Here is a 20641-nt window from a genome sequence, read left to right as displayed (position 1 = left end):
GAGCAGGACTGGTCAGCCATCTCTCTCTCTCTCTCTGACTACATTCATTGAAGAAGCAATATCTGTGTTCCTGTGGAATCGGCGACCCTGCGAAGTAGGACAATCTTATTGGTGGGACACCTTTGTTGGTTCTCGATGAGTGTCTGACCTCTGATACTACGACCGCATCAGCTTCCTCATCCCCCTCCAACATTGACATATCTCCATCTGAATCTTCCTCTTCATCTCTGGTTCTGCCAGGAATCTGGTCCTCTGTTTTTTCTAGTGTGTTGCCTTTAGGAGGGGCTATGACACTGGAAGGCAGCTCAGGACTTTGTCGGGATAGAGAAGGAAAGTACACAAGTTCTTTAATCTTTTCTGAGTCCTCAGAAAAATCCAGAACACTAGTTTTAGTATCAGCTTTGCTGTGTTCATCAAAATATACTGCATGGTGCGCATTTGTCTTACCAGTTTGTAAGTCCATAATTCTGTATCCCTTGCCTCCAGAGGTGTACCCCACAAGGATACCTGCTTGTGCTCTGGAGTCAAGCTTTTGTCTGTGTTCTTTGGGGACGTAGTAGTAACAGACTCTCAAACACACGTATGTGCCACAGATTGGGAACTCTCCCATGCCAAAGTTCGAAAGGTGTGCACTTTGCCCTCTTTGTTGGCAATCTGTTCTGGAGATACACTGCTGTATTCACTGCATCTGCCCACAGCTTGTATGACAGGGATGCATCCTTTAACATGCATCTGGTCATTTCCACGATGGATCTAAACTTTCTCTCAGCTATGGAATTCTGTTGTGGTGTGTAGGCAATTGTGGTTACATGTTCAATTCCCTCCTTCGCCACAAGAGTCTGCATTTCACGTGAGCAGTACTCGCCTCCATTGTCAGTCATTAGCATAGCTGGAGTTCTCTTGAACTTGTTTTTGACCATGGCTATGTATTTCTGGAACATTTCCAGTGTGTCACTCTTTTCTTTGATGAAATACACTACGCAATAATTGGAGAAATCATCAAGAAAAATCAGTATGTATCTAGTCCCCCCCCCCCGCCCCAGTAAGGGAACACTCATTTGTCCACATAAGTTACTGTAGACTATATCAAGCACTTTAGTGCTTCTCTGCTCTGTGCAACGTGGAAATGAAGGTTTTACAGCTTTCTCAGTAATACAACCTATGTATCAATGTTGGAATTGTGTTGCTAGCTGTTACCTGCAGTCCTTTTGCAAGTTTATCCTTCTGTAAGTCTAGAATAAGGGACGCGGGTGGCGCTGTGGATTAAACCACAGAGCCTAGGGCTTGCCAATCAGAAGGTCGGCGGTTCGAATCCCCGCAACAGGGTGAGCTCCCGTTGCTCAGTCCCTGCTCCTGCCAACCTAGCAGTTCGAAGCACATCAAAGTGCAAGAAGATAAATAGGTACCGCTCTGGCGGGAAGGTAAACAGCGTTTCCGTGCGCTGCTCTGGTTCGCCAGAAGTGGCTTAGTCATGCTGGCCACATGACCCAGAAGCTGTCTGTGGACAAACGCTGGCTCCCTCGGCTGATAAAGCGAGATGAGCGCCACAACCCCAGAGTCGGTCACGACTGGACCTAATGATCAGGGGTCCCTTTACCTTTTTAAGTCTAGAATGACGTTAGTGTCTCTGTGTCCGAGCCTTCTATGCTACAACTGCAGGTTCGCCTCACCCTTCTGGCTTGAACCTTTGTGGATCTCTCTGAAAGATCAGCCTCATATACACCATTTATTAGTTTAGCTTGAACAAACACTTTACCATTCTTTGTAACCTTGCATTGTCCATTTCCAAACGTTATCTGGAAACCCTTTTTGGACACACTAATCAGATTGCGGCTGAGCTGTAGAGCTTACAGGACTCTTTCCACTGTAGTATGTAAAATTTGATTGTCTATATTAAATTTCAAATTCACAGAACCAGCCCCTCTCGCCTGGACAATATTTCCATCTGCAATCTCAATTTCTGATCCTACCGCATCATTTATCTCATGTGAGCTGGCACCATGATCCAGGATCCATTTACTGCTTTTATTTTTGTTTTGGGTACTCTACAGTTCTTAGCAATGTGGCCTTCCTTCTTGCAATTGAAGCAAACTACTATTTTCTGTGTGTCTTTGGGCCTTGCAAACTGCCTAGACGTATAATTGCTGTCTTTACTCCTAACATTTCTTTCTAGAAGACTCAGCTCTCCCTCTGCATCCTTCCTCAAATAAGTGGTCAGGACCCTTCTTTGTGGTCCATTATACTAACAAATGCATCAAATCTTGATCCTAGGGATGATAACAGAAATGATGTCTTCATTTCCTCATCAAATGGTTTAGGAGTAAGCTGAATCTTTTGAATAATTTCAGTAAACTGTTCATATGCTGTGTGAATTCATCTTTAGAATTCATTCTGAGTCTAATACTCACGTATTAACATTCTGTAGGAGCTCTTCATGGTGTCTCCAAACATGCGCTCTATATCACTTAAAATTTGAGATGTACTATCTTCAGAATTTATCATTGAGAGGTGTTCATCATGAAGCCCATTCAAATGATGAATCTGGCTTTACTGTTCTTTTCTTCCCAAGCTCATATCTTGATTAAATCACCCTCATCTGTGGTTGTAGGCCAGGGGCTTTTTATAGCATCCAGGACTCCTTTTGTATCTAGGTGTGCTATTAAGCGTTGCTTACAGTTCACAAAATTATGTTCATTTAGCACAGGCAGGCCTTGGCCTAGATCACTATCAACATCTACACTAGCCATCTCAAAAATATAAAACAGATCTTCACTGCCTTAGGTAACTGTAACCTCTGAGGGAAGGGAGGGGGTTGCTTAATCCCCACTGGATAACCAGTAAGTAAAAAAAAATTATGCAACTCTGGGCCCATAACCCATGGTGGGAAGGTTTACTTTAGCAGAGTTAAACAATCCCCATTATAAGTTTATGCAGCGATCAGCTTGTTACTGACTCATCTGAGTTCTACTAATAAAGATGCCTTCCTGGTTAAAAATCCCTTTGAATCCCTCTTAAAGAATGCACACACAAATCTGATTCATGTTAATATAAAACTAGTTTACTCTCAGATTCATGTAGGTTTACAGAGCTGTACCTGAAGACAGGCTTAGGTTACATAACATGCTAATAAACTATACCAGAGGGAATTTGGTCCTGAGGTGACTGCAACTGAGCAGTTATCTTTCAAAACTACCAGCAACCAACAAACTGGTTGTCACAGCAACCAGTTAGAACATGGAGGCTGTTAGTCCTCTGTCGGAATGTTGCACTTGACTGTAGCTTTAAATCCCACAATATCTTGATATATCACAATGTCTGAAATAAGGGTGAACTATATAGAGGTGAATGGGGTCAACTGTTACCTAGGCAGAGAGAGGAGGAGGAGAAGAAGAAGAAGAAGAAGAAGAAGAAGAAGAAGAAGAAGAAGAAGAGTTTGGATTTGATATCCCGCCTTTCACTCCTCTTCAGGAGTCTCAAAGCGGCTAACAATCTCCTTTCCCTTCCTCCCCCACAACAAACACTCTGTGAGGTGAGTGGGGCTGAGAGACTTCAGAGAAGTGTGACTGGCCCAAGGTCACCCAGCAGCTGCAGGTGGAGGAGCGGAGACACGAACCCGGTTTCCCAGATTACGTGACTACCGCTCTTAACCACTACACCACACTGGCTCTACACCACACTGGTGGAGAGGAAGAAGCTGCCAAACCTCGTGTTGATTTGTGGACAGGGTGGAGTGGAGATGGAAAGCAGAAGAGGAGATGGAAAGCAGAAGAGTGAGGCGCTGGAGGGGGAACCTGCACCCCAACATCCAGATTCTCAACACAAGGTGACACAGACAAACGCATGCGCATATACACAGAAGGGTAACAGGAATCGGGAGAAGCATTGACTGGCTTCATGGATTTTCCTACCGCAGTTCTGAGAGTGCAGGAGGAGGAATGCCTCCCTGGCCAGCAGCATCCTAGTGCATTTGCTTCCCACTTGGTTGTCTCCTCTCAGCCTCTCATGATGTGGTTTGATCTGGAGCCTCGTGGTTTGAGAGGGTGGGAGTGGAAGGGGGGGTGTCAAGCTGCCATCTTCAGTCCAGGTAGGGAGGAGAGGCAGCGGCAGGGGTGGGGGAGCAGCTCTGAGGTGAAGATGCACATCCGCTGAGGCTGCTGCTTCCTTCCTCCTTGGGAAATTGGGTGCCCTCCCTCAGTGCGAGGGGAAGGGATTGTGGCGCTGGGGAAGAAGGCGAGTGAGCAAAACAAAGAGATGGTGGTGCGCTGCTTGTCCTCCCCTTTTCCAAGCTTGGGTATGTGCAGTTTGGAAGAGGGAAGTCCCCTTCCCTCTACAGATTTTAATTCCAGCAGCAGTGACTTCCTGCCAAGAAAAGTCTCAGTTCAGCTGAGCCACCCCTTGGGAAGCTGTCAGTCCCCAATCCTTTTGTTAAAATTTCCCTCAAATTCTATTCAGATTCACCTGACAATGTATTGCCAGGTCAAAACAGGTCATAATGTGGATTCAAAACCAGTTTTGGACGATATATTGATGTATTTCCCAGCCCTAGTGGCTGGTTGAAACTGCTGAGGATGGGGGACAGAAGGATATCATGGAGAGTCTGGGACTGGGGAACAGAGAAGGATGACAGTCCTTCTCTCCTGCCCCCGCCTGGATTCAGCTCCTGCAGTTGGAATAGCAGGACCCCCATTCCCCCCTTTCCTCCCAGGGAAAGGAGTGCAGCACTGGGATCTGGGGGAGTGAGTGTCAGCAACCCCTAGGAGCAGAGGAAGCAGAGTCAGAATCGGAGGGCATAGCCTGTTCACCCAGGACCTTGTGATGCTCCCATTGTAGGGAACATCCTCCTCCTCATCATCATCACTTTTAATTTGTATACCGCCTTTCTATCTTACAATACTCAAGGCGGTTTACAAGCTGAAGAAACAAAGAATGTACACCTTATAACAATCTAATGCAACACAAAAATGTGATAATAAAACAGACACATCCTGCCCAAATTCAGTGCCTTGCCCCATCTTTAAAAGCATATGGGGGTGCATGCCAACCTATTGGAACCACTCAGTTGCTCCATGCAGTTCTGAACTCCTTACCCTGTTCTTGGACTTCTTAAACAGGGCAACTGCTTCTAGCCTGGCTGGCCCCACCTTTTCTGTCATCAAACCAGAACTTAGTAGCTGCTGGGACTTATACCTGTTGCTGACCCTGCCTCCCTTTTTTGCCTTCAGTAATCTCCCGCAACAAATGGTTTACATTTAAGACTTTCTTTTTTAATCCTCTTCCACTGAGTTTACACATAACCTCAGATAAATGAATAGTTCAAGGGACTCTGAAGTTATTTCTATATTAAGCAAAAATAATGGGTAAATAAAGCTTTGAAATTATAGCTTTCTTAGTTGGTTTCTGCTTAACACCAATTTTTTGTTGTTGTAAGAATGGGTTGAACAGCCACAATTCACACTATGTTTGGCCAAGACTCTCCTCCTGGAAGAGAGGGGAGTGGTTGTGGGCAGGAGCCGAGCTCTGCCTCTAGCAGGGGGCGTTGCCCCCTGCCTCCCACTCACGTGGCTGGCGCCCACGCCCATCGGCAGGCACCCAACCAGGTGCCTCCGAGGGGGCGTGTACAGCAGCCTAAATGCTGTGGCACCAGCCCCTCCTCGGCCTCACTCTTCATCGTCCCGTCGCGAGTCAGGATCGTCGTCTCGTCCGTCTGCCCAGCAGTGACGGCCACATGGATCTAACTTCGAATAGGACCTTTAGCAGAGAGGTTTTGCCTTACCTTTTCTGTTTTCTGCTGCTTTTCCCTTTACTATCGTTTTATTTGTGAGGGATAGGCTTCATTTATTAGAGCTGATTTCGTTATTTGAGCCTTTGCGTTCCCCGGGGTTGCGGCTCCCATTAGTTACTGGGCTTTACCAGCCTATCCTACCATCACCCCCCATCTCTGCCTTAGTTTTTTTGAAACTTCCCCGTAGCTTCCCGCTCCTAGCTGCACCGCTGCTACACTCTGCGTTTTGAAGCAGCCCGACCTTTTGAGCTGTGTGTGCGGGCGGAGTGTGTGTGTTAATTTACCCACTCTGCGTGTCCCCTTACTTTCCTTATACTTAATTTGAATCTAAATTCTCGATTGGGTGTTTCTCCCTGCCTCCCCATCCAGCGTCTGTTCTAACTATTTTGGACTCCTTAACGCTCCTCCGACAAAAAATCGGACAGTGTGTGTTTGTGTGTGTGTGTGTCTTCAGCATCGCTGCGCTGCTTGGGGGAGGAATCTGGGAACTTCCTGTGTGTCTGCGGGTGTTCGCGGCATAGCTGCGCTTTTTGAGGGAGAATTTGGGTGCAAACTTTTACTCTATTTATTGTTTAGCGGGTGCCTTTACTTAATTGGGGTGTCTGAGCGATTGCAGAGGCCTGTCTTAAAAGCTGCTTCCCCCAGCACTTCTCCTTGGTTCACCACTGTGTATGTGCTGAGAGCGTATGCCTGAAAGATCGACTGTTTGACTTTAAGTCTGCTGCTGGGCGTGTTCTGAGTCTGTGTGGGGGTTCTCTGAGTGCGTATTGCCCACGTGGTCAGTGTGCATCTCCGGCAATTTTTTCCCTTCCCCAGTTTAGTGTTCTGGCCGCGTTTGTCTCTTTAAACTGCGGTTTCTCTGCTAAGGGGCTCTCATTAAGCGGCTGATTTTAGAACTGTTTGCGCATTGGTTTGGGGGGTGCCCATGGTGTCTGCGGGATCGCTACTGCCTGGTTTGGCAAGTGCAACCTACCAGGCCAAAGTGTTCTGAAGTGCACTGTACTCTGGCCTTTATTTTTAACACAGAAATCTGACGCGGTGAAAGCTGCAGGTCCCAGCGATCAGTCATCTCTTTAATCAAGCTGAAATGCCACCGTGAAAGGCAGTTGCTGTCTGTTCTCTCTCATGCCAACTGAAGAGCTAAGCATACAGTTTCAGATTCTTGCATCTTCATGGAGACTCCCAGATTTCCATTCATTGCTACCTATATACCTCCATGTACAGTGGTACCTCAGGTTACATACGCTTCAGATTACACACTCCGCTAACCCAGAAATAGTGCTTCAGGTTAAGAACTTTGCTTCAGCATAAGAACAGAAATCGGGCTCTGGCAGCGCGGCAGCAGCAGGAGGCCCCATTAGCTAAAGTGGTGCTTCATGTTAAGAACAGTTTCAGGTTCAGAACGGACCTCCGGAACGAATTAAGTACTTAACCCGAGGTACCACTGTAGTTGAAAAGTTAATGGGGCCTCTTGGATTGCCAATCTAGCCACACAGAGTTTGGCTGTGCAGTTTTTTGTGCATACCACATGGGATAAGTTCTTTCTCATTAACTTTAGTGTTGTTATGTCATTGACCAGGATAGCTGACAGCAGATTTTTCTTAATAATGTCAGGATCTTAGCTGAATATCTGTACTTTAGAGCGCTACATAAACTAATAAATGGCTGTACTAAGAAAGGATGTAAATTAGTGTTGCAATTTAATTTACTGGTACATTTTTGTAATGATAGTTTGATTTTAGTAGCATTTCTTCTTAAAAAAACTATTTGAGATTGGAAGACCACTCGATGACACAAATTTTCAGGCCAGTTCTAGTCTTACTGCAAAATTAGTAGCTTTGGGTGGCCCAGATAAGCACTACAATGTGGACGCAAACCTCATACATATTGTCAGAGCTGCCCAAGGTCCCAGCTCACAAAGGACCAACGCCAGTTCGTTGTTATATACAAAAGTCTTTATTGAAGTTCAGTTTGTCTTTCACATCAGCAGCGTGCAGCTCTATGTCTGAAACTCTAGACCGCCGAAGCTCCGTCTGAGTCTCCTCCCCCCATACCCCAGTTTAAGACCCTAGCCTTGCTCCACCTCTTCCTCCGCTCTTTCCTCCTCTGGGTCCGCCTGTCAGCTGGGGTCTCGCCCTTCCTAGACTCTTCTGACGCTGATTCCCCTGAGTCTTCCCCCTGCTCCCGGCGGGCTTTAGGACCTGGTTCCCAATCTGGGCTTTCTGCTGTCCCGCGCGCCTGTACATTTGAATTTGGCACGCGCGCCCAGCCGGTAACCTTCCTCCTGACCGTTACACTGCTCCTGTCACTGCTTCCCCCTTCGGGGAGGCTAGCTGGACTTGACCTCCCCTCCGTTCCCCCACTCTCCGATAGAGGCGTGGTCGGTCTCGACTCATCTTCTCTCCCTGCTGGAGGAGCCGCTGGTCCTGACAGTTGGGACTCTTCCCCCCCCCACTACGCTCTGGTGGGGAAGCTGGCCCTGATCTCCAGCTGCTGCTTTGGGAGTCCCCGCTGGCCCCCCTTGCCCTGACCATCGGCGCCTCCTTCTGGGAATCTTCTGATTCGCTGGAGAAGCTCATGGAATCTCTCGGGTCACTGTCATACTCTCCTATGCTGCCCTCAGATCCTTCCCCTTCGCTCTCCATCTCCTCTCTCCCCTGTGCCTCTGTCCCTGAGCCCCTGACACATATCAACTCTTTTTGCACATCTTCCTTACTGAATCAGAGTTGCTGGCATCTGTTTGTCTCAAAAGACAATGGAATGAAGTCAAAGCACAGGAGAATCACAGTGCCTGCTGTGGCTGCAGAGGCTAGTAACTTGTGACTGCTGTCCCCTGCCTTCTTTTTGCTGTATTAGCAGCACTGAAGTGACCTCCCTGGAGTGCAAGCCTGGGCAGTGTTATGGAGGTCCTGGACTGGCCAGACAACAAGACCCCTCTCTCAGCCTCACTGATAGGGTTCAAAGGCAAGCTTAGCTGCAGGAGTTGTTGGAAGGAGGTGTCTTGGGGACTCGGATTTGTGTAGGGTTGACTCCTGAGCCTTTTCTGCTCCCAAATATGTCTTGCAAGGCAGCAGGTACGTATTCCTCCTCAGGGTTTACTCGCATAGTCTTTCTCATGAATAAGTATAGCTGCAAGTCAGCAGAGGTTGGAGCCTCTATTTGTCTTGTTCCTCAATCCGACAAAGCCTGTCTTCACGTGGAGGGGAAGTCCCTAACTCACCAAAGGGTTTGAGACCCAGTCGAAGTCATTACCCGCGTTGTGGCTGCTGTCATGGCATGCTTTAAACCATATTATGGTGTTATGGCTGAGTAGGGATTTGGACTCTGGCTTCCTGTTAGATATGAAAAATGGTCCATCAAGACTTTGAGTCTTCTGGATCCTTAATAAAATGACCTTGGACAAGTTGGTGAATTAGGAAAGCTTTATTATGCTTGCAAGCGGGTGACCTGGTTACACAAAGTGTCAGAGGGGGCACACAGAATCAGGAAATTATACAAGTATTTAAAGTCTCGAAGTTCATTCTCCCCCTCCCTTACAGAAAAGGTGTGGAAAGTCCCCAGCGTATCTTGTTTGTTTAATTAGCATAATAACATCCCATTTCCCTTACTAATCATTGTACAAATATGGTCACAAGCCCCCCCCCCCAGATAACTTTATTAACATATCAGCAGAACATTTTTATTGCAGACCACAAGCTACCCTAATTTCTATGCTCCTATCCACTGTATGTTAAGTTCAAGCCACTTCCATACTTGATGAAGACAAGTGTTTAACCAACAGGCAATAGCACTGTATGTTTGTTTAACCAACAGGCATAGATTTGTGCATAGATACGTGTTCATGTTCCAACCGTGTAGCAAAATCATGTGTACTTGCAAAGTTCTTGTAAAGTTCACTTTGTGGTTAGGCATCTGTTCTTTTGAAGTAAATAAAGCATCAATAATTGCTAATGCTAAGGTAAAGAATTGCTTTTAGGTTAGAAGCATCTTATTAAAAAATGGCCAAGCTATAGTTTACTGAAATGATTACACTCAAATAAATGTTTGAATAAGTTGAATAAAAACATCTTATTCTAAAAGCAATGAAGAGGCAACAATTATCTCTGAGACTTCCCAGATCTGCTTATGCCACCCTGGCTCTTGCATCATATCATTCTAGACAATGCTAGGTTGCAATCACTCTTTTCTAGTTACCATATCTTTTAATCTTATAATTTAGGACATGATTCTCAATCTGCACATTTTCTGATTTCAATTTTGTAAAAATGTTCATACAATTATATCTACTATATAATAATATAATATATCTACAAAAGTTATAATCTGCAGAATTATCTCCTCACTGAAGTTATGTCTCACCCCGTTATATTCTTTTAGATTCCAGGGTTTTAAAAAATACATTTTTTGTTGCAGGAATCATTTTTATGATTATGTTAATTAAGTAACATGAGAATCATTTTAATATTGCTGTTCATTAAGTCTTATGACAGAGGTCAATGACAAAGCGCATAGAAGCCCATTGCGCCCCTTTTCCTGCCACTTGTTGCTCGTAGTACTTTATTTTTGTTAGCTGCCCTGTGACCATTTTTGGTGAAGGGTAATACAGAAATCTTTTAATTAATAAATAATTTAAATAAAATAATTTGTATACTGAATTTATAGATGGCACTGTTTCTTCATTATGTTTGTTTGGTATCATTGAGCATCACTCAGTAACTCAACCCCATGCCAACAAAATGTGATCTTGTTCTTTTTATCTGGCTTGTCTAGATTGGAAGATTGGTTATTGGTCAGAATGGCATCTTATCCACCCCTGCTGTTTCTTGCGTTATCAGAAAGATCAAAGCAGCCGGTGGGATTATTCTGACTGCTAGTCACTGCCCTGGAGGACCTGGAGGAGAATTTGGAGTTAAGTTTAATGTTGCCAATGGAGGTATGTAATTTTAAGATTTATGTTATCAATTTTTTTAAAGAAAGCAGATTGAAAATAGACTTTTATACTTGTCTAAAAATTCAAAAATACTGTTTCTATATTTTTCTAAGATTTTAATAGATTCAGTGATTTTAGTGGGTTGTATCCTAGAGAAACCAACAGGTGCTCAGTGATCAAATGTCCTGGAGGCTTTGCCAACTTCTTGAAAAGGATCTAGGAGTCTTGGTTGACCACAAACTTGACATGAGCCAACAGTGTGACGCGGCAGCTAAAAAAGCCAATGCAATTCTGGGCTGCATCAATAGGAGTACAGCATCTAGATCAAGGGAAGTAATAGTGCCACTGTATTCTGTTCTGGTCAGACCTCACCTGGAGTACTGTGTCCAGTTCTGGGCACCACAGTTCAAGAAGGACACTGACAAACTGGAACGTGTCCAGAGGAGGGCAACCAAAATGGTCAGAGGTCTGGAAACGATGCCTTATGAGGAACGGCTAAGGGAGCTGGGCATGTTTAGCCTGGAGAAGAGGAGGTTAAGGGGTGATATGATAGCCATGTTCAAATATATAAAAGGATGTCATATAGAGGAGGGAGAAAGGTTGTTTTCTGCTGCTCCAGAGAAGCGGACACGGAGCAATGGATCCAAACTACAAGAAAGAAGATTCCACCTAAACATTAGGAAGAACTTCCTGACAGTAAGAGCTGTTCGACAGTGGAATTTGCTGCCAAGGAGTGTGGTGGAGTCTCCTACTTTGGAGGTCTTTAAGCAGAGGCTTGACAACCATATGTCAGGAGTGCTCTGGTGGTGTTTCCTGCTTGGCAGGGGGTTGGACTCAATGGCCCTTGTGGTCTATTCCAACTCTATGAGTCTATGATTATTTTTAGATATTTTATACATGCCATTATTATTGTCTTTTGCACAATCTGGTGTCGTTTGAAACCTACTAGTATGAAGTCTCATTTTTATATACACGGAAGTCCTTTGGATGGTCACCCTACTTGGTCATGTAGGGTGTTGTGCAAGCCCATAGAAAATTGTATTACATTTATTTATCAAACATATACCCTTCTTTTTCTGGCAGTTCAGTTTCATGTAGTCCTGAATATGAGTGCATATTCTCATTTGCATCAATAGAAACATCCATTTCGTTCCGTCGGGCTCAAATTGATTTTGCTATGCCAGCAGATATATGCATGTGTGTCAGTTTAGTGTATGAGAGGCTTTGTGTGCATGTAGCTTTATCTCACTGAATTGGGGTATTAGTTTTGGGGTCAAAGCTTCTTTGAATGCACTTGTATTTTCTTCTTTTTAGTTCCATGTAGTAGACTAGGAAAATTAACTATTATTCACCAAATTCAAAGGGCTTAATTACATTTCTTAGGAGATCAAAGGCCAGAGACTTAGGCTGTTGACCCATTAGAATTCAAGACAATGATAAAAGGAAGCATTCTGTAGGCTACAAACATCTACAATGTAACTTTCATGTACTGCTGATATGTGTGACACTATTTTAAGCTTGCATTGTTTCTCAGTTTAACACTATACCAAATCAATACTCTGATCCTGAGCATATTTTACTCCAGCAGTTTTTCTGAGTGTGTTCAAACTACCTAGACTGTACTGACTTTATAAATGTATGCATTTGTAATTGCAGGACCAGCTCCTGATGTTGTTTCTGACAAAATCTACCAGATCAGCAAAACCCTGGAGGAATATGCCATTTGTTCGGACCTGAGAATTGACTTATCTCGGCTAGGAAGACAAGAATTTGATTTGGAGAACAAATTCAAGCCTTTCCGTGGTATTGTATTCTTTGTCATAGCTTTGGTCTCCATGTTGTCATGTAAATATAATGTCTCCCAGCTGCTCAGCTCTTACAATGAAGTTAGATTGTCCATTCCAATCTTTAGGAGGGCTTTCCCCCTATGATCATTTGAGGGTTTCAGGAAATCTTTGATACACCTTATTATGCCATTTTGGAGTCAATGTTTCACAGGCTATGATTGACATCCAGCGCAGCCCTGTAACTCACTGAATTTACTTTAATTGTATTCTTATTTCATGTTAGCTTCTAGAACTTTATTTCACCGGGCATATTCATTTTTAGCTTCTACTTGCTGAGCTTTAAACTTTAGCTTTACATTCTGATTCCTTCATTACATTCTACTCAGTTTTGATTATGGTAGGTTTTTGTTTTTATTACTTTAGGTTTCTAAATCAATTGTTTGTTTGCTTTTAAAACAACTGCTATTTTTATTTGTTGTTGCTGTTATTATTTTGTTCTATTTTAAATAGAGGGCAACATTTTTGAAAAGGGAGCATGGACATTTCTAACAGATATAAATACGATCCAGCCAGAATTAAGCACCAAATCCAATTTAATATGATGGGAAAGACATGAACATGTGCTTAACTTCACTATGGAAATCAACAGGACAGCAGTAATAAATGTTGGCTGGCTTGATACTTACAAATAAATGATTTTTTGCTGGAACATGGGTGTCACTTCATCTCTAATTTCATCCTAGACAACACGACTGCCCAATTTACCCTTGCCTGTGGTCCTATCTCTTGGGTATCCTCCTTGATTATGGCACCTTGCTTAGCCTTCACTTCGCAAATAGGATTTTTGCTTACTCCTAGAATATCTAGAATATTGACAATAGGAGGCATCTGACATCACCCCACAATAACAGGAGTATTTTTGTGGGCACTTGGCTGCTGTATTTGCTTGAGGCATTGATGGATTAGGCCCCAAAGTTTCTCTGCCATCTATTTTCAGTTGCTGAAAGACAACATACACTAACTAGATATTTCTTGGACCTTTATTTGCACAGTTGAAATAATAGATTCAGTGGAAGTCTACCTCAATCTTCTACGGACTGTCTTTGACTTCAGTGCCATCAGAGGGTTGCTAACAGGGCCAAATCAACTTAAGATCAGAATTGATGCCATGAATGGAGGTAAGGAGGCCCATTTTTATACATGTAAAATGCTAATATAATGAAAATAAAATGTTGTTTCAAGCATGAGCATGATAGCTAGGTAGTTGCTATGCAGTAATAATTTATACAGCAATCCTAAACAATGCTCACTAGAATAAACACATTAAACACATTGGGTGGTGTCAGAGCTGCCACCCAGTCCCAGCTCACATAGGACCAAGTCCGCCAGCGTTCACTTTATAAGAGTCTTTATTAAGTTACAGGTTTCATTTCCGAACTGCAGCGTGCAGCTCTACACCTTCTGCCCTAGGTCGGCGAAGACCCGTCTGAGTCCCCGCCTCTTGCACACCAGCTTAATACCCTAGCCTTGCTCCACCTCCTTCGCCTCTCCCTACGTCTCTGGGTCCTTCTGCCCCCCTGGGCCTCCTCCCTTCTACTCTCCTCTGACGCTGACCCCCCTGATCCTTCTGCCTCCTTGCGGCGGGCTTTGGGACCTGGCTCACTCTCCGGGCTGCTTACTGCTCCGGCTTCCGCTGCATTTGAACTTGGCGCGCGCGCCCAACTCTCTACTTTCCTCTTAACCGTTGCCTCGCTCTCTGAGGAGGGCGTGACCACCCCTGACTCGTGCCCTCCCTCCTGCTGACAGCCTCCGGAACCCGATGCCTGGCTACCTTCCTCCCTGCTGCTCTCAGTCTTGAGCGTGGGTCCCGACTTCCAGCTGCTGCCGCCCTCAGTTATGAGCGTGGGTCCCGACTTCCAGCTGCTACTCTCTGAATCTCCTCTGTTCCCTTCCTCCTGGGGTGTCCCCCCGGATCCCCCCCTTGCTCTGCTCACTGGGGCTCCCTTTTGGGAGTCCTCTGACTCACTGCTTAGGCTTGGAGATCTCGGGTCGTCATCATCACTCATTTTCCCTTCGGATTCCTCCCCCTCGCTCTCTGCTTCCTCCCTTCTCTGCGTCTCTGCTCCTGAACCCCTGACATCCATCCCCCCCTCGAAGCCCCCCCTTCCCCCCTCCCCGCTTTCAGGTGTGGGTGCTGGGTGCTCCATCATCACGGGAGGGAATGCCGCATACAGTTCGCTCCCCGTGGTTGGCCGCCAACTGAAGACCTCCGAGTCTTCCTCCTCGCGGTCGCCGACGTTGACCTGTTCCGCTTCCATCTCTGTACCGCCGTGCTCGAACCCAAGGTCCTCCCCGAACACGTCCATGTCAGTCTCTGCGTCGGTCGCTCGACCTGGCATCTCCAGCCACTTCCTGCGCCATTGCTCCTCCTGTCGATCGTCCCACCAATACGAGGTGTCTGACGCCGCACCCGCCGGCGATCCTTCTGGGGAACGGGTGCTCAGTGCGGGTTCCCCGTCCGAGTCGAATCCATGGAACGTGCTGGAAGAAAGTGTGGGCGTGAACAGCCAGTCGTCGAAGAAGCTCGCTGGCATGGGTCTGTGTGGGAAAAGGGCATGAAACTCGTCCTTGAGCAGGGGTTCCTCCAAAGCGTAGTCTGGCACCCAGCTATTGGCGCTGGCCCGGGTGCCCTCTCTGGCTAGGAGGTATTCGACTCCCTCTTCCCCCCATCTGGAGTCCAAAATCTCCGTGACCTCGTTGATGGGGTCTTGCTGCGTCACCCCTCGCGTCTCCGTCCGCTCCCGGAACGGACTCGGTGCCGTCCCTGGCTCCTGGAATCTGTGAGGTGCCTTGTAGGGAGTGAGCACCGACCTGTGGAACACCGGATGCATTCTGGAACCCTCCGGCAGCACCAGTCGGAAGGCTACCGGGTTGATCTGTGCTTCGACTTGGTACGGACCAATTTGCTTGTGCCCCAACTTCTTCTTGGCTAGTGACCTGGTCGGCACTGCGTGGGCTGCCAACCAGACCCAGTCTCCCACTTGGATCTCTTCGCCAACCCGCCTGTGCTTGTCAGCTTGCACCTTGTAGGCGTGCTTAGCTAGCTCCAGCTGCCGTCTGAGTTGATCGTGTACCGCCTGCAACTCTGACGCGAACGCGTCCGCCGTCTGTGGTTCTCCGTCCCCCACTCTCTCCCGTCCCGGGAAGGTTCTGGGATTCCTCCCATTGTTGGCGAAGAACGGCGTCACCCCTGTGGACACGTGCTTCGTGTTGTTGTAAGCGAACTCGGCGAGCGGCAGGTAATCCACCCAGGTCGCAGGTTGTTGATTGGCATAGCATCTCAGGTACTGCTGCATGATGGCATTGACCCTCTCTGCTTGCCCGTTGGTCTGCGGGTGTCTTGCTGATGCCAGATCGACCTTGACATTTAGAAAACTCATCAGCTTCTGCCAGAAATTCGAGACGAACTGGCGCCCGCGGTCGGACAGGATAGACCGCGGCAGACCATGCACTTTGAACACGTGATCTATGAACAGTTTGGCGGTTTGTTCCGCCGTGGCCACCTTCGCACACGGAATGAAATGTGCCATCTTGGTGAACAAGTCCACCACCACTAGTACAGCTGTCTTGCCTCTCGAGCTGGGTAGATCCGTAACAAAGTCCAGGGCCACTCTCTCCCACGGTTCAAACGGCGTTTGCAGCGGTTCCAGCAGTCCCGCCGGTGGTTTGTGCACCGGTTTGGCCCTCTGGCAGGTGTCGCACCTCGCAACGTAGTCCGCGACTTCCCCTCTCAGTCTGGGCCACCAAAAGTCCCTTGCGACTAATTCCACCGTTTTTTCCGTGCCAAAGTGCCCGGCCGTGGGTGCGTCGTGCAGCTGCTGCAGTACCCTGGCGCGAAGTTCGTCTCCCGGCACGTAGATGGCCCCTTTACGTAAGAGCAAGCCGTCTCGTATCTGGAACTCGTCGCCCTTCGCCGTGCCCTTGTGCACCTCTGCCATCTTCGCCCGCGCGAAGGAGTCGTCCTGCAACGCCCGCCGCACCGCATCCAGGTCTACTGTGGCTGAAGCGCACGCCCACGCTGTTGGCGCGAAGATGTGCATGGCTGCCGCTGGCGTCGCCTCTTCGAGGTATTGCGGTTTGCGGGACAGTGCATCCGCCATGACGTTGGTGTCGCCTGGGACGTACTCTATTCGGAAATTGAAGTCAGCAAAGAACTCCGCCCAACGTATCTGCCTCTGGTTCAGGAACTGAGCCGTGCGCCAGTGCTCCAGATTCTTGTGATCCGTGCAGACCTGCACCGTGTGCTTGGCGCCGATCAGGAAGTGCCTCCACGCCTTGAAAGCTGCATGAATGGCCAGCAACTCCCTGTCCCAGATGGTGTAGTTCTGCTCCGACTTGCTGAGCTTTCTGGAGTAGAACGCTCCCGGCCTCCAGACCCCCTGTGGGTCCCTTTGCAGCAGGACAGCTCCCACTGCTCTATCGGACGCGTCTGTCTCTACCCGCATCGGTTTGCTGGGGTCGATATGCAGCAGTTGCTCTTCCGACGCGAAGAGACGCTTGAGTGCCTGAAAGGACTGCTCCGCCTGCTCCGTCCAGATGAATTTCTTTTTCTTGGAGCTTAGCGTGTCCGTAATGGCCGCCGTCTGCATCGCGAACCCCTTGATAAACTTGCGATAGAAGTTGGCGAAGCCGACAAACCGCTGGACCTCCTTCCGATTGCGCGGGCTCTTCCAATCCAACACCGCACGAACCTTGGCGCTGTCCATGGCTAGCCCCTTGTCCGACAACTTGTAACCCAAGAAATCCACCTCCGTCGTGTCGAACTGGCACTTCTCCAGTTTGGCGTACAGTCTATGCTGCTGCAGCCTCTTCAGCACCTCCCGAACATCTTGGTCATGGGCTTGCTGCGAGTCGGAGAATATCAGGATGTCATCCAGAAAGCAGACGCACTTCTTGTAAAGGAGTCCCGCCAACACATGATGCATGAAAGCTTGGAAACAGTGAGAACCGTTTTGCAATCCAAACGGCATCACTCTGTATTCGTAGGTGCCCAGAGGCGTGAACATGGCTGTCTTCCACTCATCGCCCTCCCTCATGCGGATGAGATTGTACGCACCTCGCAGGTCCAACTTGGTGAACACGCGTCCCTTGCGCACCGTCGCTAGCAGGTCGTCAATCCTGGGCATGGGGAAATCAGAAGGCTTGGTCATCTTGTTTAAGAGGCGAAAATCCACCACCAGTCTTTTCTGGGGCGTGTCCTTCTTCTTCACGAAGAAAACAGGACTGCCCCCTACTGCCCTGGACTCCCGGATGAAACCGCGCTGCAAATTGTGATCTATGAACTGTTTGAGTTCCTGTAATTCGTCCTCAGACATGGAATACAGCTTCCCTTTCGGCAGCGTCGCCCCTGGTAGGAGGTCAATCTTGCAGTCATATTGCCTGTGCGGTGGTAGCTTGTCAGCCTCTTTCTCGCAGAAGACCTCCAGAAAGTCTGCGTATTTGTGGGGGACTGCTTGCAACGTTCCCAACTGCAGTTGTGATTCCTCCTCCTCTCCCTCCTGTCTGGGCAGGATGCAGTGTTCTGCGCAATAAGAGGAGCCGAAGATCAGCTGTCTCTGGTACCAAGCCAGTGTCGGACTGTGCCTGTCCAGCCAACTCATGCCCAACACAATGGGCGTGTCCGACAGTTGGGTGACATTAAAACTGATGACTTCCCTGTGGTTGCCAAGGCGCATCACCATCGGTGGCGTTTGCTTCACCACCTGCCCCCCTAGCAACTCTCTGCCATCCACTGTGACGACTTGCAGGGGCAGAGTGGCAGGCAGTAGCTGTATAGCGTGCTGCTCCACAAAATCCTGCGCTATAAAGTCTGCGTTGCTTCCAGAATCCACAGAAAGCGGTACTTCGATAGTGACGCCATCGGGTAGCTGGAGAGATGCTGTGAGCTGCACTACTGGTTTGGGTGGGAGGGGGTCCGTGGGTTGCAAGATCGCTGGGGACTGCTTCACTGATGCGTCTGGCTGGGCCCCAGTGCCTCTGTCTCCAGCCAGACATCGTCGTTTCCCTGCTGTGGTTCTCCTTGCTGCGTTGCTGCAGTCACCATTGCTGAGGCTGCAGTGTGCTTGTGGAGCCTCCGGGGACACTCTTTCGCCAAATGGCCTGGATCCTCGCAGATGTAACACTTCCTGTTCCCTCTAGGAGGCTTCGCTTTCACTGCTGTTGGTGCTAGGGCTCTGGCTGCTGACTGAGCCCTTGCACCTCCAACCTCCATCGGTTCCCCTCCCCCTCCTGGCGGAGGTGTGGATTGCGCACGCGCTGCTTCTCTTGGAACGAAAGAGAAACTTCTCGCTGCTTCGCGCCCTCCACGTCCTTCATCTCTGCACCAGGGACGTTCTTCCAGCCTCACCCCCACAGTCAGCGCCCTTTGGACCACCTCCTGCGTGCTTCGGGGCCTCTCCCCCCTTGCAATTTCATCCTTGACCGCTGAGCTTAGACCCTCCCAGAACAGGTCTCTGACAGGGGGCGAATCCCGGTCCCACTCTAAGGCACTGACCAGCGCAAAAAAGCGGGCGTGGTACTGCCGGACGCTTGCCCTCCCTTGTTTCAGTCCATGAATCTCCCGTCGGGCAAGATCCACATCAATAGTAGACAAAAAACACGCATCCATCGCTTTGATAAAGGCATCTGCATTCTGAAGCGCCGGATCTTTATCCCTCCACAAATTGCGTAGCCACGCTTTAGCATCCCCATGCAAATGGGATAGTATGAACCCCACTTTCTCTTCCTCATCTCTAAAGTCTTTTGCCAGCAGTTGCAGTGCGCACATTACGTCTGCTCGAAAATTGGGGTACTGTTGTAAATTCCCATCGAAGTGAGCCACAAGCCCTCCTGCTCTCCGTGCCAACCCAACCCCCTCCGGTCTGGGTCCTGGCTGCCCGTGTTTAACCCATGCTTCAAACCTGGCGTGGAGATCTCTGTAGGCGGCTGCCGCATCCTCCTCCCTCTCCTTGGATGCCAGTACCTCCGCGTTCAATTGGGTAACTGCCTGTTGCAGCGCTGCAACTTTCTCTGCTTCCGTCATCTCTGCTAACCGTCGTGAGCTTGCTCCCAAACACCGATCCCCTCCTCCAGCTGCCTCTCTCTCCGCTGCGAGATATCAGGTGTCCGAAGCTTTTAGGAGACGGGTCTTACTGTCAGAGCTGCCACCCAGTCCCAGCTCACATAGGACCAAGTCCGCCAGCGTTCACTTTATAAGAGTCTTTATTAAGTTACAGGTTTCATTTCCGAACTGCAGCGTGCAGCTCTACACCTTCTGCCCTAGGTCGGCGAAGACCCGTCTGAGTCCCCGCCTCTTGCACACCAGCTTAATACCCTAGCCTTGCTCCACCTCCTTCGCCTCTCCCTACGTCTCTGGGTCCTTCTGCCCCCCTGGGCCTCCTCCCTTCTACTCTCCTCTGACGCTGACCCCCCTGATCCTTCTGCCTCCTTGCGGCGGGCTTTGGGACCTGGCTCACTCTCCGGGCTGCTTACTGCTCCGGCTTCCGCTGCATTTGAACTTGGCGCGCGCGCCCAACTCTCTACTTTCCTCTTAACCGTTGCCTCGCTCTCTGAGGAGGGCGTGACCACCCCTGACTCGTGCCCTCCCTCCTGCTGACAGCCTCCGGAACCCGATGCCTGGCTACCTTCCTCCCTGCTGCTCTCAGTCTTGAGCGTGGGTCCCGACTTCCAGCTGCTGCCGCCCTCAGTTATGAGCGTGGGTCCCGACTTCCAGCTGCTACTCTCTGAATCTCCTCTGTTCCCTTCCTCCTGGGGTGTCCCCCCGGATCCCCCCCTTGCTCTGCTCACTGGGGCTCCCTTTTGGGAGTCCTCTGACTCACTGCTTAGGCTTGGAGATCTCGGGTCGTCATCATCACTCATTTTCCCTTCGGATTCCTCCCCCTCGCTCTCTGCTTCCTCCCTTCTCTGCGTCTCTGCTCCTGAACCCCTGACAGGTGGTATTCAACTAATGTTTACTCTGATTAGATCTATTGAAATTAATGGGCCTAACTCATGTTCTTTCATTCCAGTGGGTCTACTCTGAGTAAAACTGAATTGAATACCACCCATTGGGACTTACTTCTAAGAAAACAAACAGGATTGCAC

The 20641-nt window shown here is 48.5% G+C and overlaps 1 protein-coding gene across 1 annotated transcript in view; it reads left to right on the top strand.

Annotated features, from left to right (window-relative positions):
• Window positions 1–20641, top strand: part of PGM5 (phosphoglucomutase 5) — a gene marked incomplete at its 5' end in the record, with an annotated part of 109422 nt that overhangs the window by 10166 nt on the left and 78615 nt on the right. Inside the window, 3 exons of the mRNA XM_082241588.1 lie at window positions 10553–10715; window positions 12369–12515; window positions 13552–13677. Of these exons, the coding sequence (XP_082097714.1) occupies window positions 10553–10715; window positions 12369–12515; window positions 13552–13677 (436 nt within the window). The remainder of the gene's footprint in view (window positions 1–10552; window positions 10716–12368; window positions 12516–13551; window positions 13678–20641) is intronic.

This window comes from Podarcis vaucheri (genome assembly GCF_965113315.1).
Source record: "Podarcis vaucheri genome assembly, chromosome: 11".
NCBI lineage: Eukaryota > Metazoa > Chordata > Lepidosauria > Squamata > Lacertidae > Podarcis > Podarcis vaucheri.
This window is presented reverse-complemented; position numbering and strand designations above follow the sequence as displayed.